This window comes from Cyprinodon tularosa, unplaced genomic scaffold (genome assembly GCF_016077235.1).
Source record: "Cyprinodon tularosa strain WSP-4 unplaced genomic scaffold, ASM1607723v1 ctg270, whole genome shotgun sequence".
Taxonomy (NCBI): Eukaryota; Metazoa; Chordata; class Actinopteri; order Cyprinodontiformes; family Cyprinodontidae; genus Cyprinodon; species Cyprinodon tularosa.
In genome coordinates, this window is record NW_024038975.1 from 1,483,000 (window position 1) to 1,497,204 (window position 14,205).

The 14,205-nt window shown below is 38.0% G+C and overlaps 1 protein-coding gene across 1 annotated transcript; it reads right to left on the minus strand.

The window, feature by feature from the left end:
* Positions 1–1,410: 1,410 nt before the first annotated feature.
* dcun1d2a (DCN1, defective in cullin neddylation 1, domain containing 2a) lies at positions 1,411–9,159 on the minus strand. Its single transcript, XM_038289702.1, has 7 exons — positions 9,091–9,159; positions 7,058–7,274; positions 4,767–4,935; positions 4,352–4,482; positions 4,180–4,262; positions 2,358–2,454; positions 1,411–2,270 (listed from the first exon to the last, which is right to left on the minus strand). The coding sequence occupies exons 1-7, from the start codon at positions 9,091–9,093 to the stop codon at positions 2,191–2,193; spliced, it is 780 nt and encodes a 259-aa protein (XP_038145630.1). The 5' UTR covers positions 9,094–9,159; the 3' UTR covers positions 1,411–2,190.
* Positions 9,160–14,205: the final 5,046 nt, after the last annotated feature.

Below are 14,205 nucleotides of genomic sequence, written 5' to 3' on the forward strand. Positions count from 1 at the left end.
CAAAAGAAACATCAGTGTCTGATGTCTTTAACTAAAAGGCATGCTGTGTAGTAAGGATACTTCATGTAAACAAATCTGGCTCCATCAGAGATTAGTCTGAATCAATAAATGCATCTATGAACACACAGATTAACCGAGTGCTTTCCTTCAGGTAATCATAGGCTCCTGATAAAATGCAGTGCCCATTATACATTTTATTTAAAAACAAAATAAAGCATCACTCAGCTCTTCTGAGGAAAAAGACACAAGAGAACAAGCAGCAACGTCATTAAAACATTGAGAACAACTGAGCTCTGGTTAAAGACACATGGTCATTTTTTACCGCAGGTCAGCGGCACGAGGTGTCCTGCAAAATAAATTTAGTCAATGCTAATCTGACTCATGAGAAAAATAAAAAACAAAACAAAAAAAATTATTCATAAATGCATCCTCATTATTCTGCTTTATACTTTGCAGCACAGTTGTACACTGGGACATTTCCATATTAGTTTCATTCAAATAAATCCAGTAAATACATCTAGGATTATGGAAAAACTCATGCTTTATATGTCTCTCTCAGATGAGGGTTATACTTCTGCTACTGAAACGATGTTCGTTATCCGCATTAACACTGCACAGATACAGAATGATCAGACATTTACTCTTAAGGCTTACTCTGTTATCCTGTCATCACCTAGAAACTTCTAAATAATGGCTTCCTGCTGTAAAAGCATACCATGCAACCTTAGTTAACTGTAGAGTTTAAAAAAATGAGGTTTGTGTGTTAAATAAAGTCATCTGAGGTGAGATATTAGATGAAAATAATTTCATAAATGTTTTTTTTTTCTTAAAGAAACCATGGAGATTCCACTACATTATATTTACAAGTAGACATGGGTCGGTATTAGATTCTCATTACATTAAATATCACTGAGGGAAACTTAAAAACAAAATTATAAGATGATTCATGTACATCTATTTAAAAATTCAGCTGTCTGTCAGTTACAGTTTTAAAACATCTTTACTCTCGTACAAATGATGGCCTGGGAAAGCTGCAAATACTTAAACAGTAGAGTTTGGCTTTTTCTGTAAACATTAGAAATGATTTTGATAATTAGAAATAACACAGCTGATGAGCAGCCCTCAGCAACAGGTGGGAGAGGGGCTGGTTTTAAACTCCATGTCAGATGGAAATCAAGAAAACCAAGACCACTAGGGCACTTTTCCCTGAATCTAATATATATATATATATATATATATATATATATATATATATATATATATATATAAAAAGAAAAAAAACCACTCAAGTTTTAGCAGTTTGGAACATTTAGAGATCCTGTTACGCCTCGTAATCAGCCCGTGTACACGCATCCAGAACTCAAATTTACTCAGTTTGATGAAGAATATCATAAAAAAAAAATAAATGCCTTTACTTTAGTGAAACTTTATTTCTGAAACCAGGCGAGGTGACGTAAAATGATTTTTAGAACATGCTTTCAATGAGCTCACAATTCCTTGACTGGACATCCACCGAACAATTAAACCAACAGCATTATCATCATCCACGATATGGAGGCATCCCTGTTCAGAGATCTGAGCATTTACTGTACATTAAACAATCATCTTTTGCATCTATAAACTGAATGTAATTATATTATTCTTCTTATAGCTCTCTTTGTTATCTGTCCCATTAGATACAGTATGTACAGTTAAAAACTGCAACGGTTCTGTTGGTGCTGGTGTAGCGAGCACTCTGTCCAAAGCTGGAGTCATGGGATGCACAGTCACGCAGAGCTTCATATACCCAAACAAAGATGACTTGGAAGAATCTTAAAACACACAGCTCTTTTCTGTCCTGTCCATTTAAAGGACGCACAGCGGGTGAATCCTGTCTCGGCGATGCGTCCTCGTTGGCCCGCTGGCGAGGCTGTAGCGCCCCTCCTCGAGCAGAGCGGAGGGCCCTCCAGGACGCTGAGAAACTGGCAATGTCCGTACGAGGCCTCCGTCTCAAGGAGACGGAAAATGTGGCCAGTTGTTCTCAACTCAGCTCCCTGAAAGACGGTTTCAAGTGCTTCTGTTTTCTCTCTGAAGTCTAAAGGGTTTTTTTTCCCACCCTTTTTTTTTTTTTTTTTGTACAAGTCTTAAAAAAAAACTATGATGTCGCTGTAAAAGAAACAATGTTCTGGTTTTCCAGAGTCGGGATTGGGTTTAGAGAGTTTTACGTTTGGATCCTGTAACAATTGGTCGAGCGAATTCCACAAAATCGTCTATAAGGACCGGCCATGCACCTGAGGGAACGGGATACACCGTCAATCAAACAGCGATAAGGCAGAGAGAAGAGATGCTTTGTGGATATTCTGCAGTTACACACTCACCTTCTTCGTCATAGTTAGACATGTCATCTGCAATCATGTTACCAAAGTCCAACAATAAGTTCCACGTGTCCTTTGGGATGGATCGTTTATGATGCTCCTGGAAAGAAGAAGCGCTGATCAAGGTTAAGCTTAACAAGATCCCTCTTTATCACCACAGGGATCAAGCTAGTTTTACTCCAATCTATCTGGAGGATAAAAATCTAAATTAGCTCATTTGGGAATTTTTTTTTCAAATTTCCTGAAAGATACACAACATCTGTTGGTTTTGAGCTTTTCATTCTGAGTGGTGTTTCTATCATGGCGACGCCTTTGAGATCATCTGTAAACAGAACCGACTCATCTAGAAAAATCTAGACTTGGCAGGAAGATAGACTCCTATCACAGCAGACTCAATGCTAAGTTAGCGATAGGATGCTAAGGAAAAAAACAAAACAAAAACATACCAGCCTTAAAATGTGCACACTTATTGAACCCGGTTATTACACCTTTTATGCCCTTCTTTCAGATGTATTTTTTTCTTCTGTTGATTATTACATGTAGTAGGACTGCTACATACAGTAGTACACACTATTTAAGCTGCTGCTGCTGTAGATCAACCTCTTAATAAATCATTGTCTTGTTTTTAAACATTCAATGCCATTACTTTTCAGCAATGTTTATAAACTACTGTATTTTTATATAATGAAAATGAGTATTTGAACACCCTGCTATGTTGCTAATTCTCCCACTTCGAAATCGTGGAGGGGTCTGAAATTGTCTTTGTAGGGTCATGTCCACTGTGAGAGACATAATCTAAAAGAAAAAGACAGAAATCACAATATATGATTGTTTAACTATTTATTTGTATGATACAGCTGCAAATTAGTATCTGTACACCTAAGAGAATCGATGTTAATATTTGGTAAAGTAGCCTTTGTTTGCAATTACAGAGGTCAAATGTTTCCTGTAGTTTTTCCACCAGGTTTACTCACACTGCAGAAGGGATTTTGGCCCATTCCTTTACACTGATCTCCTCTAGATCAGTCAGGTTTCTAGGCTGTTGCTGAGAAACGCAGAGTTTGAGCTCCTTCCACAGATTCTCTATTGGGTTTAGGTCTTGAGACTGGCTAGGCCGCACCAGAACCTAGCTATACTTCTTCCAGAGCCACTCCTTGGTTATCCTGGCTGTGCTTCTGGTCACTGTCATGTTGGAAGCCTCCACCATCTTCAATGCTCTAACTGAGGGAAGGAGGTTGTTCCCTAAAATCTAACATTACATGGCCGCCATAATCCTCTCCTTAATACAGTGCAGTCATCCTTTCTCATGTGCTGAAAATCATCTCCAAAGCCTGATGCTACCACCCCAATGCTTCACAGTAGGGATGGTGTTCATCATTCTTCTTCCTCCAAACACAGTTACTGGAATTATGACCAAAAAGTTCTATTTTGATCTCATCTGACTACATGACTTTCTCCCATGACTCCTCTGGATCATCCAAATGCTCATTGGCTAAATTAAAACGGGCCTTGACATGTACTAGTTTAAGCAGGGGAACCCTCCATGATTTTAAACACTGACATTTTAGTGTATTAATTAAAGTAATAAATAGCGGACTAACAGGTCTTAGAGGGTCAGAATTATAGCTGATAGACAGGTATTCAAATAATAATTTGCAGCTGTATCATACAAACAAATAGTTAAAAATATATATATATATATAATGTGATTTCAGGATCTTTTCCCATGATTTCTGTGTGGGAGAACTTGTAAAATAGCAGAATATTTTCCTCATTCTAGGTTATGAATAAAGGAATATGAAGTGTTTGCATCATTTTGACTCACCAAAAGAAATCTATTCCATAGATCGAGGAACTTAAATCTTCCTGACAGAACCAAGTTCCAGTAGGCTACAGCCATCTCCAAATCTGAACACATACAAAAAGAGAGGAAGCTCTGTTTAGAAACGGGCCCAAGAGGAGACGCTGAGGGCTGGCATCCATGTCGTTCCACCTACCGAGACCTTTCTGTCCGGGATTTTTGGCAAAGTTAAAAGTGAACTGGTAGAAGTCTTTGAACTTCCCACTGTCTTTTAACTCCTGCTCTAATCTTGGCAAAAGGGCTTTCAGTTTTTCTGGGCTGTCGCACCTGAACAAAAACAAAACAGTTGAGTGATATTAAAATAATCACACAGAGCATAACCCAACCAGTTATGACACAACTGGCTGACTGAACACAAACTGGCAAACAGAGCCGGAGACATAGCCCTTTAAAGGCAAAACTTTGCAAGTTTCTCATTGAGTCATCTGAAGAAAACCCAGGCTGTAGGTGGATCTATATTTAACCAGCCTTCCCTCCCTTCGGAGCTATAGCGAGAACCACCACAAGATGAAACAGGGGGTATAAAACAGGCTGCTGATGATACCACTCACCCCAGCTCTGTCATTCCATCCATAAACTCCTTCTTGGAGAACTCGCACTGAGTGGCTGCGTGAAACTTCCATGCAACAACCAGCACGGTGATGCTGGCTGGATCCAATGAAAGGTCGTCACAAAACTGCTGGATCCCATCGATGCCTATCTTATTTTCATCCTGTGGATCTATTGAGACAGAGTGCTGAGTTAAACTCTTTGGCCTGCTGATCACTAAAGCTTTCTGCAGAAACTGCCTTGCTTTGTTACGTTACAACCAAAATCTCAAAACAATGAAGACACCTCAGAGATGTGAAGTGGAAGGAAAGGTATAGACCATAGTGAAACTGAAGTTTGGTCTCGATTTTTAATCAGCCCTGAGAATTTGTGAGCATCAGTGTTAAAGTCTTGTAACTGGCAACTCATGAATATGCTTTGATTTGAATCAGAGCCACAACATATCAGATTTCACTTTCGCTTTCCAATAATCTACTTGACCCGTGGATCTAAAAACTGGATGGAAAGGTTAGGACATTTAAATGGTGGGAGGGTGTATGGTGACAGTAATCAAATATCCTTAATTGTATATTAAATAATGGCATTGCAATCCGATGTTTTCCTAAAGCCCCTGTCACACCTTGACAATTTAGCCAGCATATGCCTGACGTCCCAGAATCTTCTAAAACACTGGCATACGCTGAACTTTCTATGTATTTTTTTTATTTTGGGCGTATAAATAGAGTATTCATTACGAGTCCAGTGCATATGTCAAACGACAGCCTAACTTATGCATAACGCACAGCATGAAGCCCATGAAATGTCCCACGGCAGTTTCCTGAAGGTGCAGCAATTACATTAAAAGATTTCTTTGATCACAGTATTAACCTAGCTGCTGTTTACCACCCGACAAAAAAGGAGGTTTGCAGTCGCAGCAGATTCAGCGTCATGTCTGCTGGTAAGTTTGTTAGTCGTGGCCATGGGCGTGAACGAAGGGAGGATACATCACACTCACCTTCTCACTCACCCTACCACTGGAATAGAGTCAAATTGATGAGATCATGCTGATGTTGGAGGACGGCTAATATGTATTCCCATCTCATCCCTACCGGATCCTCCATCTCTTGTGGAATGTCTGTTCACCATGAAGTCTGGAGGAGTACTAACGGTTTCCTCCTGTGAACCCCCTTTTATATCAAAAAGCTGTTGATACGCCGTTATATAGTAGCTGTGAGTTAGAAACATGTTCAGGGTTCGTCCAGAACACATCCAATACATTAATATGCATTGGAGGTAAGTTCTTGATAAGTTACGCATCAGTTAAGCATAACTTACTCATAGGTTTTGGATCAGCTAGACGCCACGACTTATGAGTAACTTACACTTAACGTATATCAACAATCAAATAACTTACCTGTAACTTATGGCCCACACTTGAGCATACGCGGGCATATTTAACGTATGTTGACGTGTGCTAGCGCGCTTCAGTATGCTTCAGCATGCTTCAGCATGCTCAAAACTTATACAAAACTGACTCATAACTTATGCCAGCATTTTTACCAGATTTTTCGTACTTCAGCCATATACTGACTAAATCATCAAGGTGTGACAGGGGCTTAATTCTGTGGAGGCTTCATTGGAACTGATTCAATGGATGAATGTTTAGGGTTTCTGTTCGTTTAGAACATTGAACTTCTACCTCTGGTGCCAACAGTCAAAAAAATTACAAATTTGGTCTTATATGACTTGAGACCCTTAAATGGTTTTGGCTAAGCATATAAAAAGGCCGGAAATGTGGAGTGCATAACTTACATTTGCTCTGTTTTTAGATTCTCCCACCTGAGCTGTGGATATCTGCAGCTCATCCAGTCATCATAGCAATCTCGGCAGCCTCAGCCAACTGCCAGCCTACAGCGCAGACATGCCTTGGTACATTGGCATAAACAAACAAACTCTATTTCAAGCTTTTCCAAAACTTTCTCCCTGGCCTGTCTGCTGTGTTTGTTAACCAGCATTCTCCAACAAACCTCTAAGGCCTTCATGGAGCAGCTGGATTTATATGAAGGTTGAAATAATAATAACCTACTAAGGGGATAGGCTGCATTAAATTTGATCTAAAGTTAAGAGAGTGGAAAAATGTGAATAAAACAAAAACTATTGTTTTTTTTCTCATCTGCTTTGTTTTTTCCTTCCACTTCACAATTATGCCCCAATGTGTGTTTGTCCATCCCATAAAATCCCCACAAAACACTCTGACATTTGTGAAACCAACAAACAAAAACCTATGAAGATCTAAAGCAGTTATTAAGCTTACCTTTGTAACGGTTGTAAAGCTGTTCCAGCTTTTTCCGGTCCACCGAGGTTTTCATGGATTCCTTACAGTAAAGCTCTGGGTTCTGAAAATAGTTGTCCGTCGCAACTTCTAGTTTCCAGTCATTTTGTGTGAGGCAGTAAACAGCTGTCTTCTCCCCAGCCTGTGTGAAGGACATGAACTGCCGTACCTTGTCCCTCTGCGAAGACTTCAGCTTATGCTGTGCAAACACGAGACAGGGGCGGTCAGACACAAGAGCCATCAGACCGGACAAGACGGAAAACAAACCAACACAGAGAGACACAAAAATGAAAATATACAGCGAGCTGTAAACATGGAAATACATTCAGCAGGACAAAAATCCCTTAGATGCTCATATGCCAAAAAAGTTAGTCAGTGACACCGACAAAAAAAGAAAAAGAAAAGACATTTAAACAAGATTGTAATTATGCGCTGTGGGAGAGCAACACATGCTTTTTCTGAGGAGAGATGTTGTGGATACTGAGATCACATGCTGTACAGGGCCCCTCAGATAACTACAGCCACAGATGTAACATGAGCAAGGAAATAAGATGCCATCGCAAGGAGCCACAGATGCAACAAGTCTGGAGTGTAATAGAAGCAATGTGCCAAAAATACTGTGAAACATAAAAATAAATAAATCAAAGAGTACAGGTTACAGGAAAAACTGAGCAGAGGGCAAGCAATTAGAACATTTAAACCAGTCATTTAAGTTCAGAGAAAAGCTTAAGTCCTTAGACACTATGTTTTAAAACTAGTAAAATAATTCAGCACATGGTTTTCCTCAGTTTAAAGCTCTTATAATGTAAGAAATCACACACACTACAGGGTGGATGGCTGTGCTCTTCAACTGTATGGACTAGCTAGCAGAGAAGCACTGCTTTTCCACCTGTTGCAGTGTAATTCCTGACAGCTGACTGAAAGATAACAACACTTTTCCTAATTTGCCGTCATTCTTATTAATAAAAAACGTTTTAAAACCTAAAATTTGCAAGCTATTAGCTGGAAAGCTGTGAATATAGTCAATTTATGTTTGAAATTTCGGATTTAAATCCTGCGATTAATATGAGATAGTGTGGTATTTTTATTTAGGGTTACCATACATCTAATTTCAATGCAGGGGTAGCTATTCCACTAAACCTCATGGCAGAAATTAAATAAACTATAATGCTAATAATTATTTAAGTATCTGTCAAAGAAAAGTAGTTTGGAAGGTCAAATGCACAGATTAGCTCTTTTGTATAAATTTCAGATTGAGCATAATCTAAGGTTGACCACATCCATCAATCTATCTGCAGGGTATATATATTTGCATTGTTTTTATATCTAATATTTCAAACTTTACACGATGGAATAAACTTAAACTCAATGAATCAACAAACTGATCCAGCTGAAGGGAAAAATCTCCACCAGCTGCATCATCTGGACTCTTCCCTGCAGAGCAATATTTCCAGGAAGCGAGGACTAAATGTTGACTTCAACAAGCTGCTAATCAACCTCCTGACATCTTTATTCATTTCAAAACAGGATTCAGGCTTGAACTGAAACGTGTTTGCCTTTTCTTAAAAACCAGATTATCATCAGGACACATTTCAGTTAGCTTTACCTACATCCCAGCTAATAACTTAACACAGGCTAACGTTAGCCGAGTTAGCCTGAATGTATTGACAACAACCAGGAGATGATATAATCCGGAGAAAAGTGTCAGGGTGGTTATAAATAAGCCGAGATTTTACCCAAACCACCCAGCCTGAGTTTGAGGTCCAGTGTTTGACCTGCTAGCAGACGAAGTTACTAGACTGCCAAAAAGGGACGTGTGGCTAATTCTGCTAGCTGCTCTCAAAATATCAACTGACCTTCCCTGAAAACAGAAGCGAAAACCATTAACTGAGCACTGGGAGCTGAATAACACTACACACGCCGCGCGCTTCGACACTATTCCATCATTTTTGGTATATAAACATTGATGGCAAAAAAGGCCAGTGCCTGGGTTTGTGTTTATTTTGGTCACCTACCATTTTTACACCCGCTGTTTGACCAGTTTAGCAGCCCGTGTGTTGCCCCATGTGCGCATGCGCAAAGGAAGTAACTGAGCAGATAGGACATTTTAGTAGAAATATTTCATACATTATTCAGAATAAAAAAATATGGGTTTGATTGTTGTATTTGTGTGGGTTCCAGCCAGGGCCGTAACCAGGAGTTTTGAAATACTGAAGTCAAATATTGCGATAAATCTTACTTGACAAAACACATCCTAATATGGTGATTTTAAAAAACATATATGTTAGAAACGTCAATAAAGAGTTAAATCACACGCCCATAAAGGAGGTGAATAGGAACATAACTCACAAACTGAGAGTATTTGAGTGAGTGAGTGAGTGAGTGATGATCAGGTGTACACGGTGGTGGGCGGTGCATACAGGTGCTGGTCATAAAATTAGAATATCATGAAAAAGTAGATTGATTTCAGTAATTCCATTTAAAAAGTGAAACTTGTATATTATATTCATACATTACATACAAACTCATATATTTCAGATGTTTATTTTGTTTAATTTTGATGATTACAAATGACAACAAATGAAAATCTCAAATTCATCATATCAGAAAATTAGAATATTGTGAAAAGGTTCAAAATTGATGGCCCCTGGTGCCACACTCTAATCAGCTAATTAACTCAAACCACCTGCAAAAGCCTTTAAATGGTCTTTCAGTCTAGTTCTATAGGCTACACAATCATGGGGAAGACTGCTGACTTGACAGTTGTCCAAAAGACGACCATCGACACCTTGCACAAGGAGGGCAAGACACAAAAGGTCATCGCTAAAGAGGCTGGCTGTTCACAGAGCTCAGTGTCCAAGCACATTAATAGAGAGGCGAAGAGAAGGAAAAGATGTGGTCGAAAAAAGTGTACAAGCAAGTGAGATAACCGCACCCTGGAGAGGATTGTGAAACAAAACCCATTCAAAAATGTGGGGGAGATTCACAAAGAGTGGACTGCAGCTGGAGTGAGTGCTTCAAGAACCACCACACACAGACGTATGAAAGACATGGGTTTCTGCTGTCGCATTCCTTGTGTCAAGCCACTCTTGAACCACAGACAGCGTCAGAAGCGTCTTGCCTGGGCTAAAGAGAAACAGGACTGGACTGCTGGTGAGTGGTCCAAAGTCATGTTCTCTGATGAAAGTAAATTTTGCATTTCCTTTGGAAATCAAGGTCCCAGAGTCTGGAGGAAAAGAAGAGAGGCACTTCATCCACGTTGCTTGAAGTCCAGTGTAAAGTTTCCACAGTCAGTGATGGTTTGGGGTGCCATGTCATCTGCTGGTGTTGGTCCATTGTGTTTTCTGAGGTCCAGGGTCAACGCAGCCACATACCAGGAAGTTTTAGAGCACTTCATGCTTCCTGCAGCTGACCAACTTTTTGGAGATGCAGATTTCATTTTCCAACAGGACTTGGCACCTGCACACAGTGCCAAAGCTACCAGTACCTGGTTGAAGGACCATGGTATCCCTGTTCTTAATTGGCCAGCAAACTCTCCTGACCTTAACCCCATAGAAAATCTATGGGGTATTGTGAAGAAGAAGATGCAATACACCAGACCCAACAATTCAGAAGAGCTAAAAGCCACTATTAGAGCAACCTGGGCTATCATAACACCTGAGCAGTGCCACAGACTGATCGACTCCATGCCACGCCGCATTGCTGCAGTAATACAGGCCAAAGGAGGCCCAACTAAATACTGAGTGCTGTACATGCTCATACTTTTCATGTTCATACTTTTCAGTTGGCCAACATTTCTATAAATCCTTTGTTTTTATTGGTCTTCAGTAATATTCTAATTTTCTGATATGATGAATTTGAGATTTTCATTTGTTGTCATTTGTAATCATCAAAATTAAACAAAATAAACATCTGAAATATATGAGTTTGTATGTAATGTATGAATATAATATACAAGTTTCACTTTTTAAATGGAATTACTGAAATCAATCTACTTTTTCATGATATTCTAATTTTATGACCAGCACCTGTATGTTACCTAGGCCTTCAGTTGGCACCTCTCAACTTAATGTACTTCTTATACCTTGAAGGCCAAATATATATCTATGCTTTTTGCAACAATGGGTGTCCAGGTGTTAATATTACCACTTTCGCATTTTAATAGCAGAAACCCCTGATAGTATTAAAATACAAAACCTTGGGGTGAGATTTTGAAATAATTTGGTCAGGAAACCCTGTCTGGGTTAAAAGAGGATAGGTGCAGCTATAGGTTGAAGGCTTTCAGAGGATTTAACTAAAAAAAGTGGCAAAATGTAGAATTTTTATAGCAGAGTAAATGTTTCTGAGTAACAATAAGTGATCTGTATTTATGTGGAACATTTTTCTCACAATATACATTATTTTCTACATTCTGGTGCTTTTTAGAGAATTGAAGTAAAGCAGAATGGACACTACTAAAATACTTGCATCTTAAATATACTTTAAACTAACAATTTCACAACTTTATGTTCATTAATTATTTTCTGCAGGTCAAGTAAATTAAACAATGGGGAACTAATAAGCTATTACTGGATTACTGGCACTGATACAGGAACAGGTGCAATCGAAACCTATGCAAGCTACACTGTGTCTGAATATTTGGTAAGAGGCCAAGGATTAAAAAGCTTTATTCATTATTTTATTAGTTTTTCTTACAATCGAGAAAATGGCTGAACAATTTAGACCTTCTAGGAGGCTGTAGATTTATTAAAAACTCATCATGACAGGAGACAGCACTTCTCTGGATGTTTCAATTGAATGGTGTGATGGAATTAAGTTTTTAAACATATTCAATGGACCAAAATAAAGATAAATGAATAAGATAAGTAATAATAAAAGAAGAAGATCCCTGTGGCTTCTCCTCTATGAATTCTGTATAACTGAGTTGTTCTGCACATCCTCTCTGGATGTGGTTGGTCTTTTCTTGAGTCGCTGATGTTTTGAAAAATAAAATGCAATGGTTCTTTTCTTTTTGTGGAGCTCCTATGGGTTTAGGAGGCACACATGGAAGCTTTAAGAATTAGAGACTCAGGCTTAGACAGATTTATTTTCTCATTTTGTATACACGAGCGTAAACAAAAAGAAATTTTGTTTAAAACAGCTCTAGACAATTTAATTTTTTTTAAATGCAGACTTGAAAACAGTATTAAATACATTAAGAAAATAGTAATATAAACATATGACTGTATATTTACAGTTCTAACATCATTTAAAAAAAATGAATTATACGGTAATTAAAAAAATTCAAACATTTTTGTTAGTTTAATTACTCCTAAATATCAACGGGGGGTTATTAAACTAGACAGAGCAATAATTATTTGACTTGTGAGCAAAACATGTACTAAGACTGGGACTAAAAAAAGCACCAGATAAAGAGAAATAACCATTAGATGTGATCCTTTTTACTGTGAGAAACTGGGAATATGGAGTGAGAGTGAAGACACTGAGATGGGTGAGTCTCACTCCCAATGGGTGAGAGTTGACAGCCCTGAAAATATGAGATGTAACAAGTGCAGGTATAACCGAGAGTAGGATTAGCGTGATGATGAATATAGATACGAAACAGTTGCTAAACTACTTAATAAGCATTGATAATACTTTTCCGCTTTTTCTTCGACTTTTTGGCATTTCATGTTATCCCGTATAGCTGTCATAACTTTAAAGAAGCTTTAAAACTTGCAACTACCACAGGGAAAGAGTAAAAAATGTATTTATTAAACTCAAGGTACTGGAAAGTTCGCAAGGCATCAGAGTCCCAAATGGTAGCAGCACAGCACTGGGGATGAGAGGTAAGCAAGTTAACAGTGCAAAAAAATTACAAGTACTTGCCAATACAAAGTATCGACACAACTATTAATAAAAGCCATTAACTCCTTGGAATTCATTTGAAAATTATTTATTTTCATTTGGCTCATTAAACAGAAATACATTTAGTGTATTGTAATTATATAGATATGTCCTCTTGTTATATTTTAAGACACATTTAGTCTGAGCAACACTTTTAGTGTAACATTTACTGAATAGCTTCAACAGCCTTGTCACAATTTCTACCTACATTTTAATTGAATAAACTATAAAACTATATAAGTTTACATATACTTTTGCAATACCGTATTTTAACTGTTATATGCAGATACCCTCCACTGCACTTTAATTTAGATAGCTTCTGTCCAAACTATTTATTCATTTTATCGTAAAAGCCATCTGTATATTATGCTCATAATTCTGCCTATAGTAATAGCCATCTGTACAATATTTATAGTACATATTCACCTGCAAACTCTGTTATAATAACAATCATATGTATATTATGCTATTGTACATATCTGTAAAAACCCTATTTATAGTAATATCCACCTGTATATTATATTCGGTACATATCCAGCTGTAAATTTAGTTCATAACACTAGTTATCTAAATATTATATTCATAGGACAAATCAGTCAAATACTGTTTATAATGATATTCATCTCTATATTTATTCAGTAGAAACCAATGTCCTATGGAACCATTATTTATCCTGCATTTGCTGCTATTGCACTTCTGGTTAGACCTAAACTGCATTTCGTTGCCTTGTACCTGTACCTGTGTAATGACAATAAAGTTGAATCTAAAAAATCTAATCTAATTAAACTGTGAACGAGTAACTGATATCGTACATTATACTTCTTGTAAAGTAGTAGGTCTAAACCTGTTTTAGGAAAGTGAGGGGCAAGTTTTTCTTGATTAAAAGTAACATCTTTGTCAGGATTTGTTAGAGGGTTGTGGACCCAAAGCCAGAGGCAGGAAGGCAGAGGTAAATTTTTCCGAGTGATTTAATGATGAATTATAAAAAACTGAAAACAGAGGCTGGTTATCCAAAGGATCAAAAAGAAAACAAAGTCCAAACAAAAATAAAACCAGGAGTTCAAAGATAAAAAAATAAGAATAAAACACAAGTCTAGACGTAACAAAAAACCAAGGAGACATCAAGGGAATCAAAATCACAAGGAGGGCTCAGAGAGATGAAGAGGAGGAAGACTGACGAGGTTTGATGGTGTTTGACAAGGACCCAGCAAAGAGGAACTGAAGGGAGAGGGCTTTTAAAGGAG

What these genes read in the sequence shown, in the direction of transcription:
- dcun1d2a (XM_038289702.1), bottom strand. An exon ending in GCTTTACAACCGTTACAAAG is followed by an intron (nt 4,936 to 7,057) that starts GTAAGCTTAATA and finishes CTGTCTCAATAG; the next exon opens with ATCCACAGGATGAAAATAAG. An exon ending in TATGGAATAGATTTCTTTTG is followed by an intron (nt 2,455 to 4,179) that starts GTGAGTCAAAAT and finishes TCTTCTTTCCAG; the next exon opens with GAGCATCATAAACGATCCAT.